The 17,487-nt window shown below is 32.6% G+C and overlaps 3 protein-coding genes across 9 annotated transcripts in view; all 3 read left to right on the top strand.

Moving 5' to 3' along the window:
- The window catches only part of LOC120328289 (dynein axonemal heavy chain 3-like), a 62,473-nt gene extending 58,679 nt beyond the window's left edge, over positions 1-3,794 (top strand). For all 7 annotated transcript variants that reach the window (XM_078114787.1, XM_039394732.2, XM_078114784.1 and 4 more), the window contains 5 exons: positions 257-430; positions 698-865; positions 1,122-1,232; positions 2,273-2,412; positions 2,484-3,794. In XM_078114787.1, coding sequence (XP_077970913.1) covers positions 257-430; positions 698-865; positions 1,122-1,232; positions 2,273-2,412; positions 2,484-2,556 — 666 coding nt within the window. In that variant the 3' untranslated portion in view covers positions 2,557-3,794. The remainder of the gene's footprint in view (positions 1-256; positions 431-697; positions 866-1,121; positions 1,233-2,272; positions 2,413-2,483) is intronic.
- A 1,900-nt stretch (positions 3,795-5,694) lies between these two features.
- On the top strand, positions 5,695-9,871 carry LOC120328518 (uncharacterized). The gene is made up of 4 exons (XM_039395030.2): positions 5,695-6,180; positions 7,262-7,379; positions 8,029-8,220; positions 8,483-9,871. Exons 1-4 carry the CDS (start codon positions 5,909-5,911, stop codon positions 9,686-9,688), a joined length of 1,788 nt encoding a protein of 595 aa, XP_039250964.2. The 5' UTR covers positions 5,695-5,908; the 3' UTR covers positions 9,689-9,871.
- A 4,697-nt stretch (positions 9,872-14,568) lies between these two features.
- LOC120328504 (uncharacterized) lies at positions 14,569-16,512 on the top strand. The gene is made up of 3 exons (XM_039395014.2): positions 14,569-14,847; positions 15,606-15,796; positions 16,163-16,512. The coding sequence occupies exons 1-3, from the start codon at positions 14,770-14,772 to the stop codon at positions 16,257-16,259; spliced, it is 366 nt and encodes a 121-aa protein (XP_039250948.2). The 5' UTR covers positions 14,569-14,769; the 3' UTR covers positions 16,260-16,512.
- The last annotated feature ends 975 nt before the right edge of the window (positions 16,513-17,487 follow it).

Genomic DNA, 17,487 nt, shown 5'->3' with positions numbered 1-17,487 from the left:
AGTACTGATACTAAATATTGTCTTTTGCTAATAGCTTTTTATGAAGAAATTCGATAATCACATATAGTTTGTTTTATGGAAAAATGAATTGTATAATAGTGTTATATGTGTTAACTAGTGAATGAAGCCTTACTATTCACTTTCATATCTATTCCATTTTTTGTTTCAAATCCTTCCATGCTTTGTTGATATTTCAATAGCCGCTAAAGTGAATTTCGACATTGTTACCTGCTAAATATACAAATTTTATACTTAGGAGTTAAAAAGAGCTTTGCGTGGTCTCGTTCTCATGTCTGCGGAACTGGAAGATGTGTTGGACAGTATGCTTGTAGGCAAAGTACCCATACTTTGGGCAGCAAAATCATATCCTTCTCTAAAACCTCTGGGAAGCTACATAACAGATCTAATAGCCAGACTGCAATTTTTCAGAGTAAGTAGGCATAAGCACCTATCTTAACGATATTTAAAGCTGATATTTTCCGACTGGATTCAGAATTCCGACTGAATAATGATTGTTTTTGCTATTGTAATTTTTGATTTGCTAAACCTACTATTTGAGTATTTTAATAAGTTAAATATGACTTGTTTAGTGTTTTCCTTATAAATATATCTAATAGCGACCCCATTAGCTCATATAGTAAATTTTGCAATTATTGTACGCTGATTCTAAATATGTGACTGTATTTTCTCTTTTTAGAGTTGGATGAACGGTGGAAAACCAGACGTATTTTGGATTTCTGGATTTTTCTTCACCCAGTCTTTCCTGACAGGAATATTGCAAAACTATGCGAGAGAAAATCGTATCTCAATCGATAAACTCGATTTCCGTTTTGAAGTACTGAGCAATGAAAACGATTCAGAAAAGGTTACATTTTGTGACAATTAATAAATGAAGTTAATAGGTGGTAAGAAGTCTCAGAGAAAAAGTATTGAATCTGGACAAATGCACAACGTTCTTATGAAATTGAGTTTGGAGGCAACGGCATTTGCATTTGAATATTTTAATATTGCCTCTTATTATTTGATAATAATTAATACAACAACATGAGCTGACATCAATCATAAATATTATATATGCATGTCAATATTATTATTTGATTAGTGATGTATTATATTTGAAGGCATCTGGTGTACGTGTGAATGGTTTATATATGGAAGGAGCGAGATGGTGCAGAAAAGAACAAACAATTACTGACAGCAAGAAAAAGATTCTTTATGATGTTTTGCCAACCGTATCCTTTTTTTTTTAAATAAATTAAACCATGTAACTGATTTGTCTAACATTGTAAGGTCAATAAAGTGATTCACAATTTCTTTCAACTTTATGTATACTTGACGCATAAGTAGTTGTAATAACTAATCTTATTTTACAGCGTTTAAAAGAATTAGACTTTACAACATATTTAAAACGTTATTTCGAGTTTTGAGTTGTAAAAGCGCTATTTAGCGCTGAATAATGATGTAGAACAATAGATATCATATTCTGGAACAAAACATACTTCAACTCAAAAAGAAAACAATCACATGGCAACCACACACTCCTTGAGTGCAAACTGTATGACGCCATATTAGTTTGTGAACAAAGAAAAATCATCTCGATTGTTTGTTTAAGTCAAATTGAAACGTGTGTTGTAGACTTTGTAAAATGTCAGTGGTATGTTTTTGTTATCTTCAAAATGAAGTTCAATTACAACGTTATGTTAAGTTTATATTGAAACCACGGAGATAGGATGTTATTTGAAGATCGTCAGACGCCAAAACGTCATCTAATTCAAGCTTATTTTGAATAACAGAAAAAAAATTTGTTGAAATCCTATTACATTGGTACATAGTAAAAATTGTATAATTGAAAAAAATTGAAATGTTGCTTAACAATATATTGCAACATTTTTCAGAGAAATGACGAAGATATATTGATTAAAATTTTCATATTATTACAAACGTAATGTATTTTTTTTCAAACAAAGGTTTATAAGTAACATTCTATCGAATCTTATCTAAGTATACAACCGATTGAAAAATATAATTTTTATATCCTATTGAAAAGCAATTGTAAATAATTTTTCTCACATTGATTTCTGTATAACTACAAACCGACTAACTCTTTTAAACCAGACAGAGGATTTTCCGAATATTGAATTGAAATTTCTTTTTCCAAGTACATACCTATAAATTCTGTTCTTTATAATTTTTTGTTTTTACTGATAAAATTTGTCAAATAGAGCAAAAATAATTGATGATATTTTTATCAACCTTAATCAAAACGTAACAGATTTTATTGCAACCGAGGAGAATTGAAGAAATAAATAGTTCTGTAGATTCAGAATATGATTGCCCGGTTTATAAAACAAGTGCGAGGCGGGGGCTGCTATCAACAACTGGTCATTCAACAAATTACGTTTTAACGATAAAGTAAGACTCGTGTATTTTTCTACACACAAACAAAATTAGGACTTACTTTAAATTATGAAAATGTTTTACAGATTTCCGACGAAAGTTCCAACAAAACATTGGGTGAATCGAGGAGTTGCTTGTCTTTGCCAGCTTGATGACTAACGATATATATTTCCTGGTTCAACCTACTTTCTTTATGAAAAAAAAGCGATAAATTCAATAAGATCACTCAACTGTTGCAGAAGAACTAATACTGGATAATTAAATGAAATTAGAATATCTGATCTATCCAAGTGTTCCCAGATGATGCGATACCGCGTGATAGGAGATGATTAAAATTCGTTGGTTCTGATTATCGCTCTCCCATGACAGTGATTTCGTCAAAATTACTTATTTAGATTGTGTATACTATTTGCATGTACAATATTTTTAGAGATACTGTAAAGATTTTTTACAAGAACGTTCAACTCCTGACCAAAATCCCGAAGCAAATTTAATTTGTTATGACCGTACTCACCTAAAACTGATGTGAAAGTAAATAAAAATTACAAGAAAACGGTTGGGCAAAATCCAATTGCTAGAATAAATCAGAATTGAAGCGGACAATGTATATTACGATCAGAAGACTTTGGAATAAATCTGAAATTCTTTTTTTCACGCCCTATGTTGGTTACACCGATTGCTTTAATTTTTGTTGATTTTGTTAGTACTATTCAGTATACTAGCTTTATTACCACCACTGTATTTAAATAAGTCATTGCCCACTTTAATTATTTGGTATATTTGTAACACTGTTAAATATTTAATATGTTAGCTTGGCAAAAGCACTGTTACTTTCAATCCATAGCTTTATTCAATTAAATCAGATTTGTTCGTTATTTGTTATATAATAAGATATATATTTATATGCTCAAACATATGGACACGAGGGGGCAATAACTAACCGCACTATTAGTAGCCTACGTGATTTTTACTGAAATGTGACTGAGGACATCCGTGACGTAAGAGATCACGCTTGGTGGAATAAAAATAGTGAATTTTCATGAATTAAAGTTAAACAGCGAAATTTTCAATGAAATACCGAATCTTATAACACTCACCCAAAATTTGATAAACAGTAATAGTCTTCTGGCGACTACTACAATCTTCTATCCATTTAATGACAATTTGAAGTAAAACTTATAGTTCTCTCAATCGGCGCATAAAGCGATTTTTTCGTATAAAAAGTCTTCTAACAACAACAAGACCAACAACAACAACGATCGAGCAAAACGATTCCTATAGCTACTTCATGTCCGATTAATCTTTTTATTCATTTTTTATTAAATTGCACTTGCGAATACAATTATCACTTGCGTACTAGATTACACACTTTGCGATTGATGGAAATATATATATAAACCTATATTTTCGACTTTTATTTGAATAATGGAATATGGGGAAATACATTATATAGGGGAAGGAAAGTCATTGATAAATCGAGTATAAGACAGATATTAGTCTGAAGCGTATATTTAGTCTAATTAGTACCAAGTTTGTTATTTTTAAAGTCAAAAGATTTTAGTTTGTTGAATTGTATTCAATTCACACAAGTACACAACAAAACAAGGTGGTTAGAAGTGAATGTTGCGCATGTGTGGTATATCTATATAACTTGTAGATCGACGGCAGCCGTACATTAGAGATTCTAGGTGATTCCATACACAAAATTAGCAATCTACTTCAACTCTATAAATAAGCTTATCACCATACGCATATATTACAAAAGTAGAGTAAAATTTATTATCCTATAAGTTTACACACCGCTATTTTTTATCAATATAATATATCAAAATTACAGAGTATTTTAATGAAATGGCATTTCTATGATTGTTTTAATAGAACATATTCTTCTTCACTGTACTAATATACACACATTAAATGGGCATCAGCTCTGGAAACCGAGATTTCTGCTACAAGTACTAATTTAACTTAGGTTTACATGGTCAGGCTTTCGTTTTTGAACCGACATCAATAAATAACAATAATAAAATAAAGTGAATTTCAACTACACTGTCTTCTAGGTGTTGTTGCTTATCTATTACTTTTAATAGAAAATGTATTAAACAAGCGATAAAAGAAAAATCTTTGTGGTTTATTCAACGCACTATACAATGCTGACTAAATAAACAATTGAAATTTGTAATACAGATTACACCGACTTCTTTGGGATGATCACAAAGAAATATTCTTGACGGGGGGTGAAGCATCATAAAGCTTTTGCCTAGTTTCATACAGTTTCCAGAATTCCCACTTTTGTAGTCTCCGTTGGGAACGTAATATTTCATTATCGTCAGAATTGCCATATTATAAAAAGGTGCGCGTGTCATAATTCGTAGAAGTAAAATAAATTGGCAGAGCAGTAAATGGAAAAATGGTATTGGGAAGTTGGGAATTATGGGAATTACAGAAGTACTTGCGTAAACAACGTTCTTAAGTTAGGGTTGCTTGTAGTTTTTCTTCTTACTAAGCGCAACTTATTTGATAGCAGGAATCTGTGTTGTTATTAATTTTAAAATTTCCTATCATCTCAAAAAACATGTTACTGAAATTTTTGTTTTGTGTCTTCTACAGACTGGATTTATTCTAAATTTACTGACTGCGGTACATGTTATTATATTTCTTATATGTTTACGAGCAATTTCATTTAGAAGCACTTATTCATTCATTTGAATGGGAGCTCATATATTCTTTTAAATGGCATAGTTATCACTATACATGCGTTCCAGCTCAAAAGAAGATAATACGTTCTTCCAGTCTCTCTTAAGACTTAATCCAAAGTTTTAACTTACAAGTGATTTTATATGGGTGTTTTATTAAGATCTTCTTGCAGTTTCTATTGCATCTGAGTTATCAGAAGTCATTGCCGGTTATATCCAATAAAAATTAATCGATCGATTTATTTTGGGCTTTCACCTAATTAAGTGGATATTGATAAGGTTAGCTAATTTTATGGGTGGATAACCATCTCATGCAATTTTAAATATTTTTTATTGTATTTTGTACTTTAGTAGCAGCATAGAGATACTAGGATTTGTTAGTTCTAACAATTTGCTGAACAATATATTGAGAAAAATCCCCCCCAATAAAATCTGTACCAGCAAAAGTGAGTATCAGGTGCATCAAACTTTTATGATATAAGCTCGTAGAGTGAATACTATTATGTTAATATTAGTTCGGATGAGCCGCAAATAGAATAGCATCAAAAAAGCTAAATGCAATTTACTCATGTCAGATATATAAATATACATATTCTAACAGTGTCTAAGTAAGACTAAGAGCTGATTTTGCTTGACGAGCACTGTCGTTCAAACAAATGTTGAAATGAAGAAATGAAAAGGTCAAAGAAGTGTACTCAAAGCCGTTACAGCGGATTATTATCTTTGTAATCAAACTCTGGTAGTCAAAAAAGAAAAACTGACAAAATCGGCGCTTTCGTTTGTTTGAACTTCCATAATAGCAATATTCATTCGAGATGTGTATGGACAAATTTATAGCAACTGAGTTCCGAACGCCATTCGGATCTTTCACTGGGAAAGACGTGAAAGCATTTTTAAAAACTTTCTCGGATATTATAAAGGCTGTTGTCGCAAGAGGCCTTTATGCTGTATATGCACTTTTGGCAGTGTGGCGTGTTACAGTCGCTTTACAAGAACCTTTGTACTGGTTTCTGCTATTTTGCATTATTCTCATAGCGACTGAAGCATTGCACACAATTATTGAACGTAAAGGAGGAGAACTAAAATGGTAAGTGACTCATGGTTTGTTATTTTTTTAAATATGAATATAAACAGTACAGACAGGCGAAATTGAATTACTTACGAGAACAAGTACATATATTGAATGACCATATTGACTGTCCGGCCAGAATTGAATGAATATTGTTCGATGCAGTGCTCGAGCACTTGTCCTGGTCCAACGAATGGGACACCAAAAGGGCACCGGAGTATTTGTGAGGTATATAAGTAGTATAAGTACCGAAGTATAAGTGTTGTTTAAAAAGAAACATACAAGCATCTGGGTAAAAATGACTCGATAGCGACTGGAGAAATCCTATGATTTTTAATATCATCAGTATATTGGAATCAATTGACTTTGTAAGAATCAAAGTACGTTTTATTACTCGATAAAAGTAAAATGAACGCGCTCTAATTTAGTTTTATTCTAGATTCTACACTGCAGTTTGTTTGAAACTAAGTCACGTTTTTGTAAACAGTCTAAATAAATTGAGGATTAAAATAAATATTCTAGAGTATGTAATTTAAATAATGATATTCGACTTGATAGGACATGTGTACGTGCAGAAATACTATTCTTTGTCACTTCAAATTTCACCTTTCGATAGTCGGATGATTACAGTCTTACCGCAAAGAATAAGAAGTGCAAATCGAATGTGCGATTTATAACTGATTTTTATAAAAAAAAAAAAAAACTGAATTCGCAAATAAATTTTAATAAGACAGCATAAATTCTCGAAAAGTGCTCAAGTGTTATACAATATTCATCTCAATACTCCGCCCATGTTGTAAAAACAACGGCGACAATAGTCACGCCATCTTTTTGTTCGAAGTTTTTGCCAAATCAACAAGGATTATGTTACGGTTAATTCGAACAAAGAGAATCATAAAGGACTTGGTTAGAAGAAAACAAAATGAATATATAGATCCGGTAACAGAACAACAAAATAGAACAAGAGACCGATGCTCAAATATATGTCCCCAAAGCTTCAATAACTACTCGCAGCACCAGTATGATTAGCCCATGACCGACCACCGAACTCGCAAAGCACCAATAATGACTGACTGACAAAATGTTGATTATTTTTCAGGATCACTCCTAGTGTTTTCTTCTACCTAATATGTGCTGTTCCCCCAATATGGCTTCTAGAACTCAAATTATTAAAAGACAGACAAGAAGGTACAAATCAAACAATTGAGAGTAACGTGGTGAGATTTTATTATTGTTTTTGCGCGAGAAAGTAAAATCTATAAATATGACGATTATGCTAGGAAGACACTGATAGAATCTGCATCAAAAATGACAAATATTTTGTTATCTTCTCGAAATACGTCGTTTGAGAAATGTCCACCAGGTACAGATAGTAGCGTCAATATTTTCAACGCGTTGTATCGAGAATACGCGATATTAAGTCAAAACACCCCTGTCTTAGCAAGAAGTGAAACTTTAATCAATTACAAACAATGCCCCTCTTTATTATGTCCTAGCAGGAGGTCGATGAAAAGTTTTTTCACGTTACATCAAGTTTCAATGAACAAACCTGTATTGTCTGTTTCAAAATGAGAATGCTTAAATGACTTGACGATTAATGAGCATAGTGATTGATCGGAAGGTCATTAAAGAACATTGATCGTTCCACATAATGACCAATGATTCTAATATTCTTGATTTGAAAAAATATATTTCCAATAAACTACATAAAATCTTTTATTGAGTCATAGTTAGCAAAAAATCATACATTTCGTAATTTTCGTTTCATATAGGCAAATTATCAAATTGTATAAGTGTCTGATTTTGGTTAAAGAAAGAGAAATGAAATGGAACACAATAAATGGCATATTTCCCTCGATATTTCAGATAAATCTTGACCTATCAGACGAAGGATGGACGCTCGCATTGGAACAAATATTAATTTTTGCCCTTGTCTTTGGGAAATGGATTGCCCCCAAAGGAGAGTTAACACGAGATCAGTTTTCCCAGTTGTTATTGGTGAATCTTGGAGCAGGAGCTGATATAATCGAACTCTTAGAAACTTTCAATGAAGATGAGGTAATATATTGTGATAAAGCCTGATATTGAAGACATTTTATCTTTTTTTCTTACTTTTATCTAATTATATTTTTTCTCTTTATTATGAAAAACTACATACGATGCCTTTACCTACAAAGGTTCATCCATATATATTTTTAGTGACAGACAGAATGATATAATACAACACCAAACATAAATGTTGCATGTTGAAAAGAAGCGAATTAGTCCATTTAAAACTTATTTTTGGTTTTCTCAAAAATAAAAATAATCAATTTTACAGGTTCGTGAAAATGCTCAAATTGTATATTTGATAATGTCAGTTTGGAGCTGGAGTTTGCTGCAATTTTGCATTGTTCCTACTGCGTACAAAGAATTGCCAGTTATTGAAGAATCACTCTCTAAATGCGATCAGAATTCTTCCAAACAGTCCTCAGTGACAGAAATAAACGAAGAAAGCAGCGAAGTTGAACATCATGAAATAGAACACATCGACCTAAATGCAGAAACCAAAGGGAACAATGGGGTTGCCATTCCAGAAAGGTCAAAAAGAAAAATTATTCTTCGATCTCAATCAGAAGGAGTTGCTCATACAATAACAAAACTATCGAAAGCCCAAGGACTGGTAAAAGGTGGATCAGTTGGTTCTTCTTTGTGTACAAAAGGGGATTCCCTAGGGGGAAATCCCACCAGAAGTGATAAAATCGTCCGTGATATAACTATGGAATCTAAACACGGCAATAATTCGAGCATTTCTGGCAAACGGGAAACAATCGCCAATGGAAATCTTGAACACTCGATTGAAAATGAATTAAAAGAAGGTAATGAAAAGATGGATGGATTTCCAGTAACTGAGGGAAATGATATAGATTTACAAGATGAGATAGATTCAAATACAAATAATAATGTGATCATTGATTGTATGAACAACCCGTGGGATCATATCATCCTAGTTGAGCATGACGAAAAAGATGACTTGAAACTAGAAGACGGAATCACAGGGTGGATAACAGGACAAAAATGCTGCGTTTGTTTCTGTTGCTTCACGGAAATATGGGGAATGATTCTAAGTCTCTTGTTTCAAGACATTCCGTTTCTTATCACTCGTCTTTTTATTATGTTCCATTACAATGTTGTTAGTCACATGACAGTGTTCTTTACATTCAAAAACGTCGTTATAATTTTATTACTGTTGAATCGCATCCGGGTGGTGGTGCTAGAAGAACACTCGAACTGGAAGAAACACATGGATGAAGCGACAAGAGTGCGGAAAAGAAATGAAGAAATACTGAGGGAACAGAGGCGAAACGATGTGAACCATCCAGATGCACATAAATTGCTACCCACTCCTGAACCTCTCAATGGCAATACACCACACGACCAAACCTATGATGGTGATATTGCAGAAACAGTAAATAAAACAAAATCTGTGTCTCGCCAAAACACAAAATGGTTCAAGAAACCAAAATGGCGCTTTTGGCGCACATAACAATAATTTCCGCACCAAGATCGCAGTTGCGTCAACAAAAGTTTTTATTGTGCGCAACGTGTGTTTGCGTCATAAACATTGAAAAGACAAATACAGAGTGAATTGTATACCACACGTTATGATGTGATTTATAATCCGTGCTTAAATATATATATCGCATATGTTTGATTTGAATTTTCATTCAATATGGCATTATATTTCAATAAATTGTTAATTGGATGTTGACTCCGTCATGAGTACAAGAAGCATTATCAGAATTATGCAAGGATTATTACGCCTATGCCTAAATACGAATGATTGCTAATCAAAACACGTACATGCCAACAACTTTTGGATAATAACATTCGTTTTCAGAGAAATTCGTGACTCTATCAATGCAACAAGTTTGATTTTGTGGGAAAACATAGTGCAGCCTCATATACTCCTGAATAGTATTGAAAAACAAAGATTCAAAATATACCACGACAGTATCATTTGTAGACATGGGTAACGAAATTACCACGGGTTGGTTGCTTGAAATAAATAATTTTATGCGAGAGTACCCGAGGTGGATCTTCGCATCTGCCAGCTATTTCAGCATCTTCTTTAGTGCATTAACATTCACAAAAACGATTTTGAAACAGAAGATAGCTTTCCAAGATATAGGAAAGGTTACCGATTTGATGCAACGAAAGTCAGTTTATACGATCAAGCATTGAGAATGGGTTAAATTTATGACAAGAAACGAAACCATAAAACAGCCATTATCGTGTTTCTCCCAACTATAATCAAAAAGCATTTTAAGAATTTATTAAATTTCTGCTCATTTACAGATTTGTATACCGCACAAACTTCTACATGAAAATGTTCGAGAATATAGTATAGATAGCATTGACTTCTAATCGTTAGAATGATTCCATAAGACCATAATTTCATTGTTGCATACTTATATTCAAACCAGGCTTCCTTGGTTCTGATCCAATATAAATGTTTTTTTGTCTGATGAAGTAAAATATACATAACTGTTTGGACGAGTCGTCATACCGAAACGTTGTATTTAGGAGTAAGGGTGTATGCTGGTAAACCGCACCTCGTGTAGTAAACACGTAAATTACCGTTAGTGATGATGTATTGACATCCTCAAATTTGTACGAAAATAGAAATTTTTCCGTCTCTCAGTCACAACACGCAAATTGTCACGTTCATACTTATACAAAAAGGTAGGTCTACCCAAAAAATAAAATACCGGCGTTAAAAACTTAAGTTATGAAATTAAACAAGGAATTAGCAACTCTTTTTATATCGAGACCCACCCCAGTGGACTATTATTTGTAGACAACGCTACATGTTAGTAAGGGAATGTGGTCATCGTTGACTTGACATAAATTAACATTGCGCAAAACACCGCAAGCTTCGGAATGAATGTCAGTAAACAAATGAATAGAAATCATTTCTTGTAACGATTACCAGTGTATATAATCCGGTCGAGTTCGGCCCTGTGTAGAGTTTGAATATGAAATCAGCAAACAACGATTATGCTTGGTACATACATACACTCTGCCGAAGATGATAACTATTATTTGTCGGGTTTGCTTTCGCGTATGCTACGAATTGGTGTTTTACTGGTTTCTATTATTGAAAAATACAACCTGCAACTATGAGAGTTTGAAAATCGTTTGTAACTTTAATGTTTGAATTTCACCATACATAATCCAAATTATTCTAGAATATTAGTTTTAAACGTGTGGCGACATACAAGTCAAAGTGATATCGATTCGCAAACATAAAATTGTTCACATTGCATATGAACCACGAGACATTGCGACTGACAAATGACTTCGTCAAACCTTTTAAATGTGAGTACTAAATACGGGATAATTAATATCTATATATAATTAATATTAGCATAACACCCATTTGACAGAACGTCCACTACAAAATTCTTTTTTTCATCTTGATCAATTGCGGATTGAATATTCGAGAAATAAGTACAGCGAATGTGTCAATGTCACTGTTTATTGAAAAGATGACACGAGTATTTCATTCGCACGTGTTTGTCAAGGATGAGTCGTAAGAATACACAAACATACCGACATAAGTCAAAACAAGCGCATCCGTAACAAGACCGCAATGACAAGATACGTGCCGTCACCTCTAAACAACTTTAAAACTAATTTGCAAACCTCCGATAAACCACAGCAAGTTAAATAAGGCGCAAATACAAGCACGTGGAAATATCAACAAAGGAAGTTAGTACTCCAGTAGGAGCAGCAAAATTAACAAAGTCTTTGTAATCCTCGGAATATGAGTGGATTAGCACAAAAATCCGGGTATTCTATTTACATCTACTAAAACCTTTATATGACAGTTAATTTATTCCTGCAGTTCAAATGAATTTCGTGGACTCTTCAAAATAGTATTGTGTAGCATTAATATTTAGTATTATATGACTGGCGTAAAATTTTACATTTCTCAATTTCTTCTGGCAATCAACGGTCGGTTGAGAAATCGCGGTTTTCCTGAAACACAGAATTAGAATGCTTTTGCATCTACACAGTTTCATTCCTTTCACTCCTATCTTTTAACCATGCTTCGGGTAATCTTTCACATATAAATTTAAATTAAATATATGCTATTGATAACACCATTCAAAGGGCTATTTTTATACATTGAAATCGACCTAAAGTGACTACAGTTCTTCAAATCATTCGAAAAACTTTAAACTTAGCAAATTTAAATAAGATATAGATAAGTGATATAATCACTTAGAAACTTTAGTGGTATTGATGAAGAGAAAATAGGAATAATTCTCCTTCTGTAACTCTGCAGCATCGTCATGCTACGAATGAAATGTGAATACTAGTAAATTTCATTTGTTTACTTTTCCAAATGTGAACATATTCTATTTTGAGGACCACGAGATTAAATTTTGGAGTCAATGTTATGTTTTCAGCTGTCGTGTTTTGTAAATGACTCGAAAAAGATTGATTAGCACCTAAAGATGTTTTTTGTTTGCGTCATTTAACCCGGCAAAGATCTCATATTTATTTTTCACTGTAATTTTATGAATGTAAATAAAAATCTGAACAAATTACCTACCCACGAGCCATGAAGAGAATGTTCATAACCCTCAGTAGACATTCATACAAGCTACTCAACTCGACCAATCGTTATGGTAATACAAATGCATATCGTGACAGAAAATGTTGTTTGATAGTAAAAATCTCTAACAGAATTGACCAAAGTCTACTGCAAAGATAATCTACTAGCCCAACACATATATTACGTTATATGCCTATAAATATTGCACTATTGCAAAGTCATTTTAAAATTTAATGAAAAGTGCGAATCACATTATATGTGTTTAGTACGCCTACACAAATATGCAGAATTTGATTATTGTTTAACATGTAAAGGTTATTGATAGTTGTGTTGCGGACGATACATGGCTTACAAATTAAGTTAATTTTTCATCGTGGGTTTGTACGAGAAACTCATTTTTTTAATTTCAATGATCCGCCAATTTCTCCTCGGGTGCAGAAACTAGACTACTGCAAGAGCAATGGTATCACATTATAGGTGTGGTCGACAATGTTTTATGTCAACGATTCGGTCCACCTGAAAGATGTGCTGCCAATTGAATTTCAGTATAAACATATATAATTGCTCTACTGTTGTACTTGGATATTTCAAACTAGCGCTCCAAACTGAAGTATGTGAACCCAAATAAGAATTGTTCATGTTTACTTTTCACAATGATACTCAAAAAAGAATTTGGCCAGACCTGGAACACGTAAATGGATTATACGCTTGTGTATATATTTAGTAAATATTTTTTCTATTTTTCTTATAATAAAAAAGTCTCTGCTAAAATTTTCATCTGAGTATTGATTATATTATTGGGCAACATGATCATGGTACGTCCAATTTTTGAAAAAGGTATCGAATTTATATGCTCGGTATAGAGTTCTCATCAACAAGAAGGAATTTGCAGTGTATGTAATCTATTTCACAGCACCCATGATTTGAATGGATGGATGGCTTTTTTATTAAGCCATAATTGAAAAAATCAACCAATTTAAGTATGTCGTGATGAATATAAAAGAATTTTGCAATCTAACAAACCTAATTTTGTATATTTGTCATTTATTAATTCTTAATTATTTGCAAGCCAAACTTTTCTTCTATCTGAAAAAAATACTCTCATAAATTGAGTAAGAAAACGCATTGCGTCACATTCATCACACGCACTCACAGGAAAATATTCTGAAACCCTTTGAATTAAGTTAATTAACAATTTCAAAATAAATTTAAAAGCCTTTTTAAGTCTTCACTACTTACATCAATGGATTAATATAACGAAAACAAACCAATTAATTTGAATTCACTTTTCCAACAGAACGAAAGCAGTTTGTATTCTAACTTATTATCTGAATGCAATTACAGACAGAGGCGAAGGGAATGAGGACAACAACGTGAATCCTAAAACGTAATTACGCAGACAACATTTCTCCATATGTGAATCGAATCGTTACGGAATGTTTTCAGCGTCAGCGATTTACCTGCGTCACTGCGTAGTGGAAGTCACGTCCTTACGTGATGCGTACAAAGCATTTTTTACTTTTGCTATATAATACCGTAATTGACCTATAATTAGAATAATCAATTGTTTTGAAAAAAATTGAACTGTGCGTTTCGTGGGACTGCGTGATACATTCACTTAATATTCAACTTGATTTTATATAGACTAACGATAATAATATATATTAAAAATTGAATTCAACTTAAATTCATTGATCCATAATATTCTTTTTTGTTGTGCGAACAGAGAGTTTGGAGAAAAAGTAAATATTTTTTCGTGAAATTATCAGTGATTTTTCAACTTCAATACATTCGAAATTTGCATAAATATGCGGGATATTTTGAAGACGTCAACATTCTACACCGATTTCTCAAAAGTATAAGCCTTCGTTCCCTCGAACGAACGTGTGTGAATTCAACGCAAACTTTATCCAGTCTCGAAATATTGAGGCAATTTTGACATAAAACAATACTTTAATACTTTATATCAAATAAAAACAATATTATTTTAAACGGACTAAATGACTATTCTTCGAATTTCATTTACTTTTCTGCTTGTAATAGCCTATGTAGAAGGAAGACCTACTATGACGAAAACGGTGAGTCAAAATTGTTACTTATATTATTAATATTTAGCTAAACTGAGTGCTATTTTCTCTCAAGAATGCATTTGTTTTTTTGTAAAATAAAAATGAAAAGCGTTGTTATTTACAGCAAAAACTATTGATTTTTTTTATTATGTAATATGTACTGGTGTTATGCCGATAAGAATATTTTTTTATCAGTCAAAACATCTGATGTTAATTTTAATTAACAAAATTTACACGTTCTATCTGGCTATTTAGAGAAATTTCATCCAATTCTGTGCGACTGGAGCACAGAATAAGCGTAAAAAGAGAAACAGTTTTTATCTAGTTCATTTAGTTCAATTCTAGAAAGCATGTGCATTTTCGTTGTGAGATCAAGAAATGCCATGTCAACAACTTTCAGGAACGTTTGTCTGAAATACTCGAATTCTACATTTATCGTTAGGGAAGTTTGATGAACCACAACGAGTCAAAATAGTTCAGTCTTTACCGCTTTCCATGCATCTCAACTACCACTTTCTTAATCTAATATAATTTTATTATTAAATGCAATTTGAGGTCACTGCTCTTTGTTTATTTTCAAAGCACTAAAATAAACTTGGTATCAATGAACGACGAATATTTATTTGTTTGAATTTATTGGATATTACAATTGCAGTTGGTCACAAGCTCTGTTTCGATTTGAGTATCGTTTTGCCAAAATACTGGGACTGAAAAGGTTAATAAATTTGATTTGTTTTCATTATTTATGTTTTGTTTAATTTATACAGGCAACGACTACAAATACACTATCTTTGGAACAAAATATGTTGGAGGAAGAAACGAAATTAAAACAAATACAAGAAGACGATTCCGAAACTATGTCAATTCCAAGTCGCCGAAAACGGTCGTTTGGACCTTGTAAACAATATTTACTAAGATTCAGAAAAGCTACACCAATGAAGAAAATTAGGCTTTTGTTGTATGTATATTTTGTATAATTAATCGAGTAAAACGGATCGATGGATGTCTCAGAGTTGAAAGCTTTGCTCGACTGTAAAACTAATGACGGATGACTATACCAGAACGCCTCAGATATGTGGAATTTGAGTGAAAACTTTCGAATGCCTTATTCGTGCCGGCAGATATTCACATTATTGCTGAGCAAACTTTATAAACGCTTATGTTTATTTTGTTACAGTCGTGTAGAAAGAAACCATCTCGTTTTAAATGAATATGGTCATCCAATCAGTTTTTTTCATAACCACCCGGTACCTTATCTATTAAATTATATATTTCTGCCTATTTTTAAACTTAACTTTTAACTTTTTAACATTTAATTTTTCAGGAGGTCAAACATACGGAATATATGTGGAAAACGTTTCTTCCGATTTACTCGTGAACTTACCCTACTGGATTGTGCAGATGGATTTAATTGCAGTTGATGATGTCATTATTCATCAAAATTGATTGAGATTCTATAATTTAAATTTATTATCATTATTGCTGATATTTTACTGTGAACAGAGCTTTCGCACATATTTATATAGTTATTTAAAAATGCACAGTCTAGTCCAACGATAAAACGAATTTAATACGGTACTCACTCATGTTTATCATTATAAGTTCCTACGCCTTTGATATGATGTATGCTATGTCAAACGTGATTATTTAAGTAATAAAACCTCTTTGAAGTTACATTTAGTGTTTCAAAATTATGTTCAGATCGAAGTTGGAAGAATTTGTTCACAGATCTCCCAGTTACTTTGAGTTATGACCAAAGCTTAAGCCATAAGGGGACTGCTCAAAATCGGTGAAAGCATAGTCTCTTATAGTCAGTTTCTCACCTTTTCACTCAGAAGCCAAGTTATTTCAAAAAATCTTATACATCTTAATTGCACTACTGGCGATGTGTAAATATCATTGAGACTAAGTTTCAATAGACAAAAGTCAGCAATTCATAATTGTACTCTGTTAGCAATAATAGAGAATAGTCAGAAATAGAAAATTTCACTCCAAATAATAATATTGAAAACATAACAATTGAGATGGGCTAGTGCAGTGTTTCCAAACTTTTTTCTGCCAGCGCCCCCTCGGAGACCTTTTGGCTAACAAACGCCCCCTGACTGAAAAGTAGAAATAAATTTATTCTTCATTTATTATTAGTCTAATTAGATGGATGAGCCTAGCGAAAGGCTGCCAGCACATCAATAGCCGGCTTCATTTTAGTCAAAAACAATCCTATGTTTTTCAAATATATATGTCAAATACGGTTCCTCTTGCCATCTAGAATCGCGGTATGGCACTCGAGTATGAGCTGCGGGAGGAAATTGCGGGAGAAATTGCAGGACCGTTATTTAATTTACTGTCATTATCGGCTCAAAGGTACAGAAGGCGTCTTATAATCCAAGACAGCAACCAGAACTTACTTTGCTGATGGTGGGTTAATAAATCGGAAAACACATTGCTATTGGCTTTTTTAATTCGAAAAATGTAACATTTTTGCTTGATTAACCCGGATGACAATAAACGTAAGCCATGCGCTAGACCTGTATTATAACGAAACAATACAATAGATTAACATAAATCATAATATTTAACGTTAAACGAGCAATTCCAAACACCAAAATAGATAAGTAAACAAAAAGATGAAACTGGAATAAATAAAAATGT

Source organism: Styela clava, chromosome 7 (genome assembly GCF_964204865.1).
Source record: "Styela clava chromosome 7, kaStyClav1.hap1.2, whole genome shotgun sequence".
NCBI classification, from domain to species: Eukaryota; Metazoa; Chordata; class Ascidiacea; order Stolidobranchia; family Styelidae; genus Styela; species Styela clava.
This window is presented reverse-complemented; position numbering and strand designations above follow the sequence as displayed.

Bases quoted from the DNA above. Each gene is read 5' to 3' on its own strand.
- LOC120328518 (XM_039395030.2), top strand. From the start codon at position 5,909: ATGTGTATGGACAAATTTATAGCAACTGAGTTCCGAACGCCATTCGGA. The intron at 6,181-7,261 runs GTAAGTGACTCA...ATTATTTTTCAG, and splicing joins AAAGGAGGAGAACTAAAATG to GATCACTCCTAGTGTTTTCT. The intron at 7,380-8,028 runs GTGAGATTTTAT...TCGATATTTCAG, and splicing joins AAACAATTGAGAGTAACGTG to ATAAATCTTGACCTATCAGA.
- LOC120328504 (XM_039395014.2), top strand. From the start codon at position 14,770: ATGACTATTCTTCGAATTTCATTTACTTTTCTGCTTGTAATAGCCTAT. The intron at 14,848-15,605 runs GTGAGTCAAAAT...TAATTTATACAG, and splicing joins GACCTACTATGACGAAAACG to GCAACGACTACAAATACACT. The intron at 15,797-16,162 runs GTATGTATATTT...TTAATTTTTCAG, and splicing joins AAGAAAATTAGGCTTTTGTT to GAGGTCAAACATACGGAATA.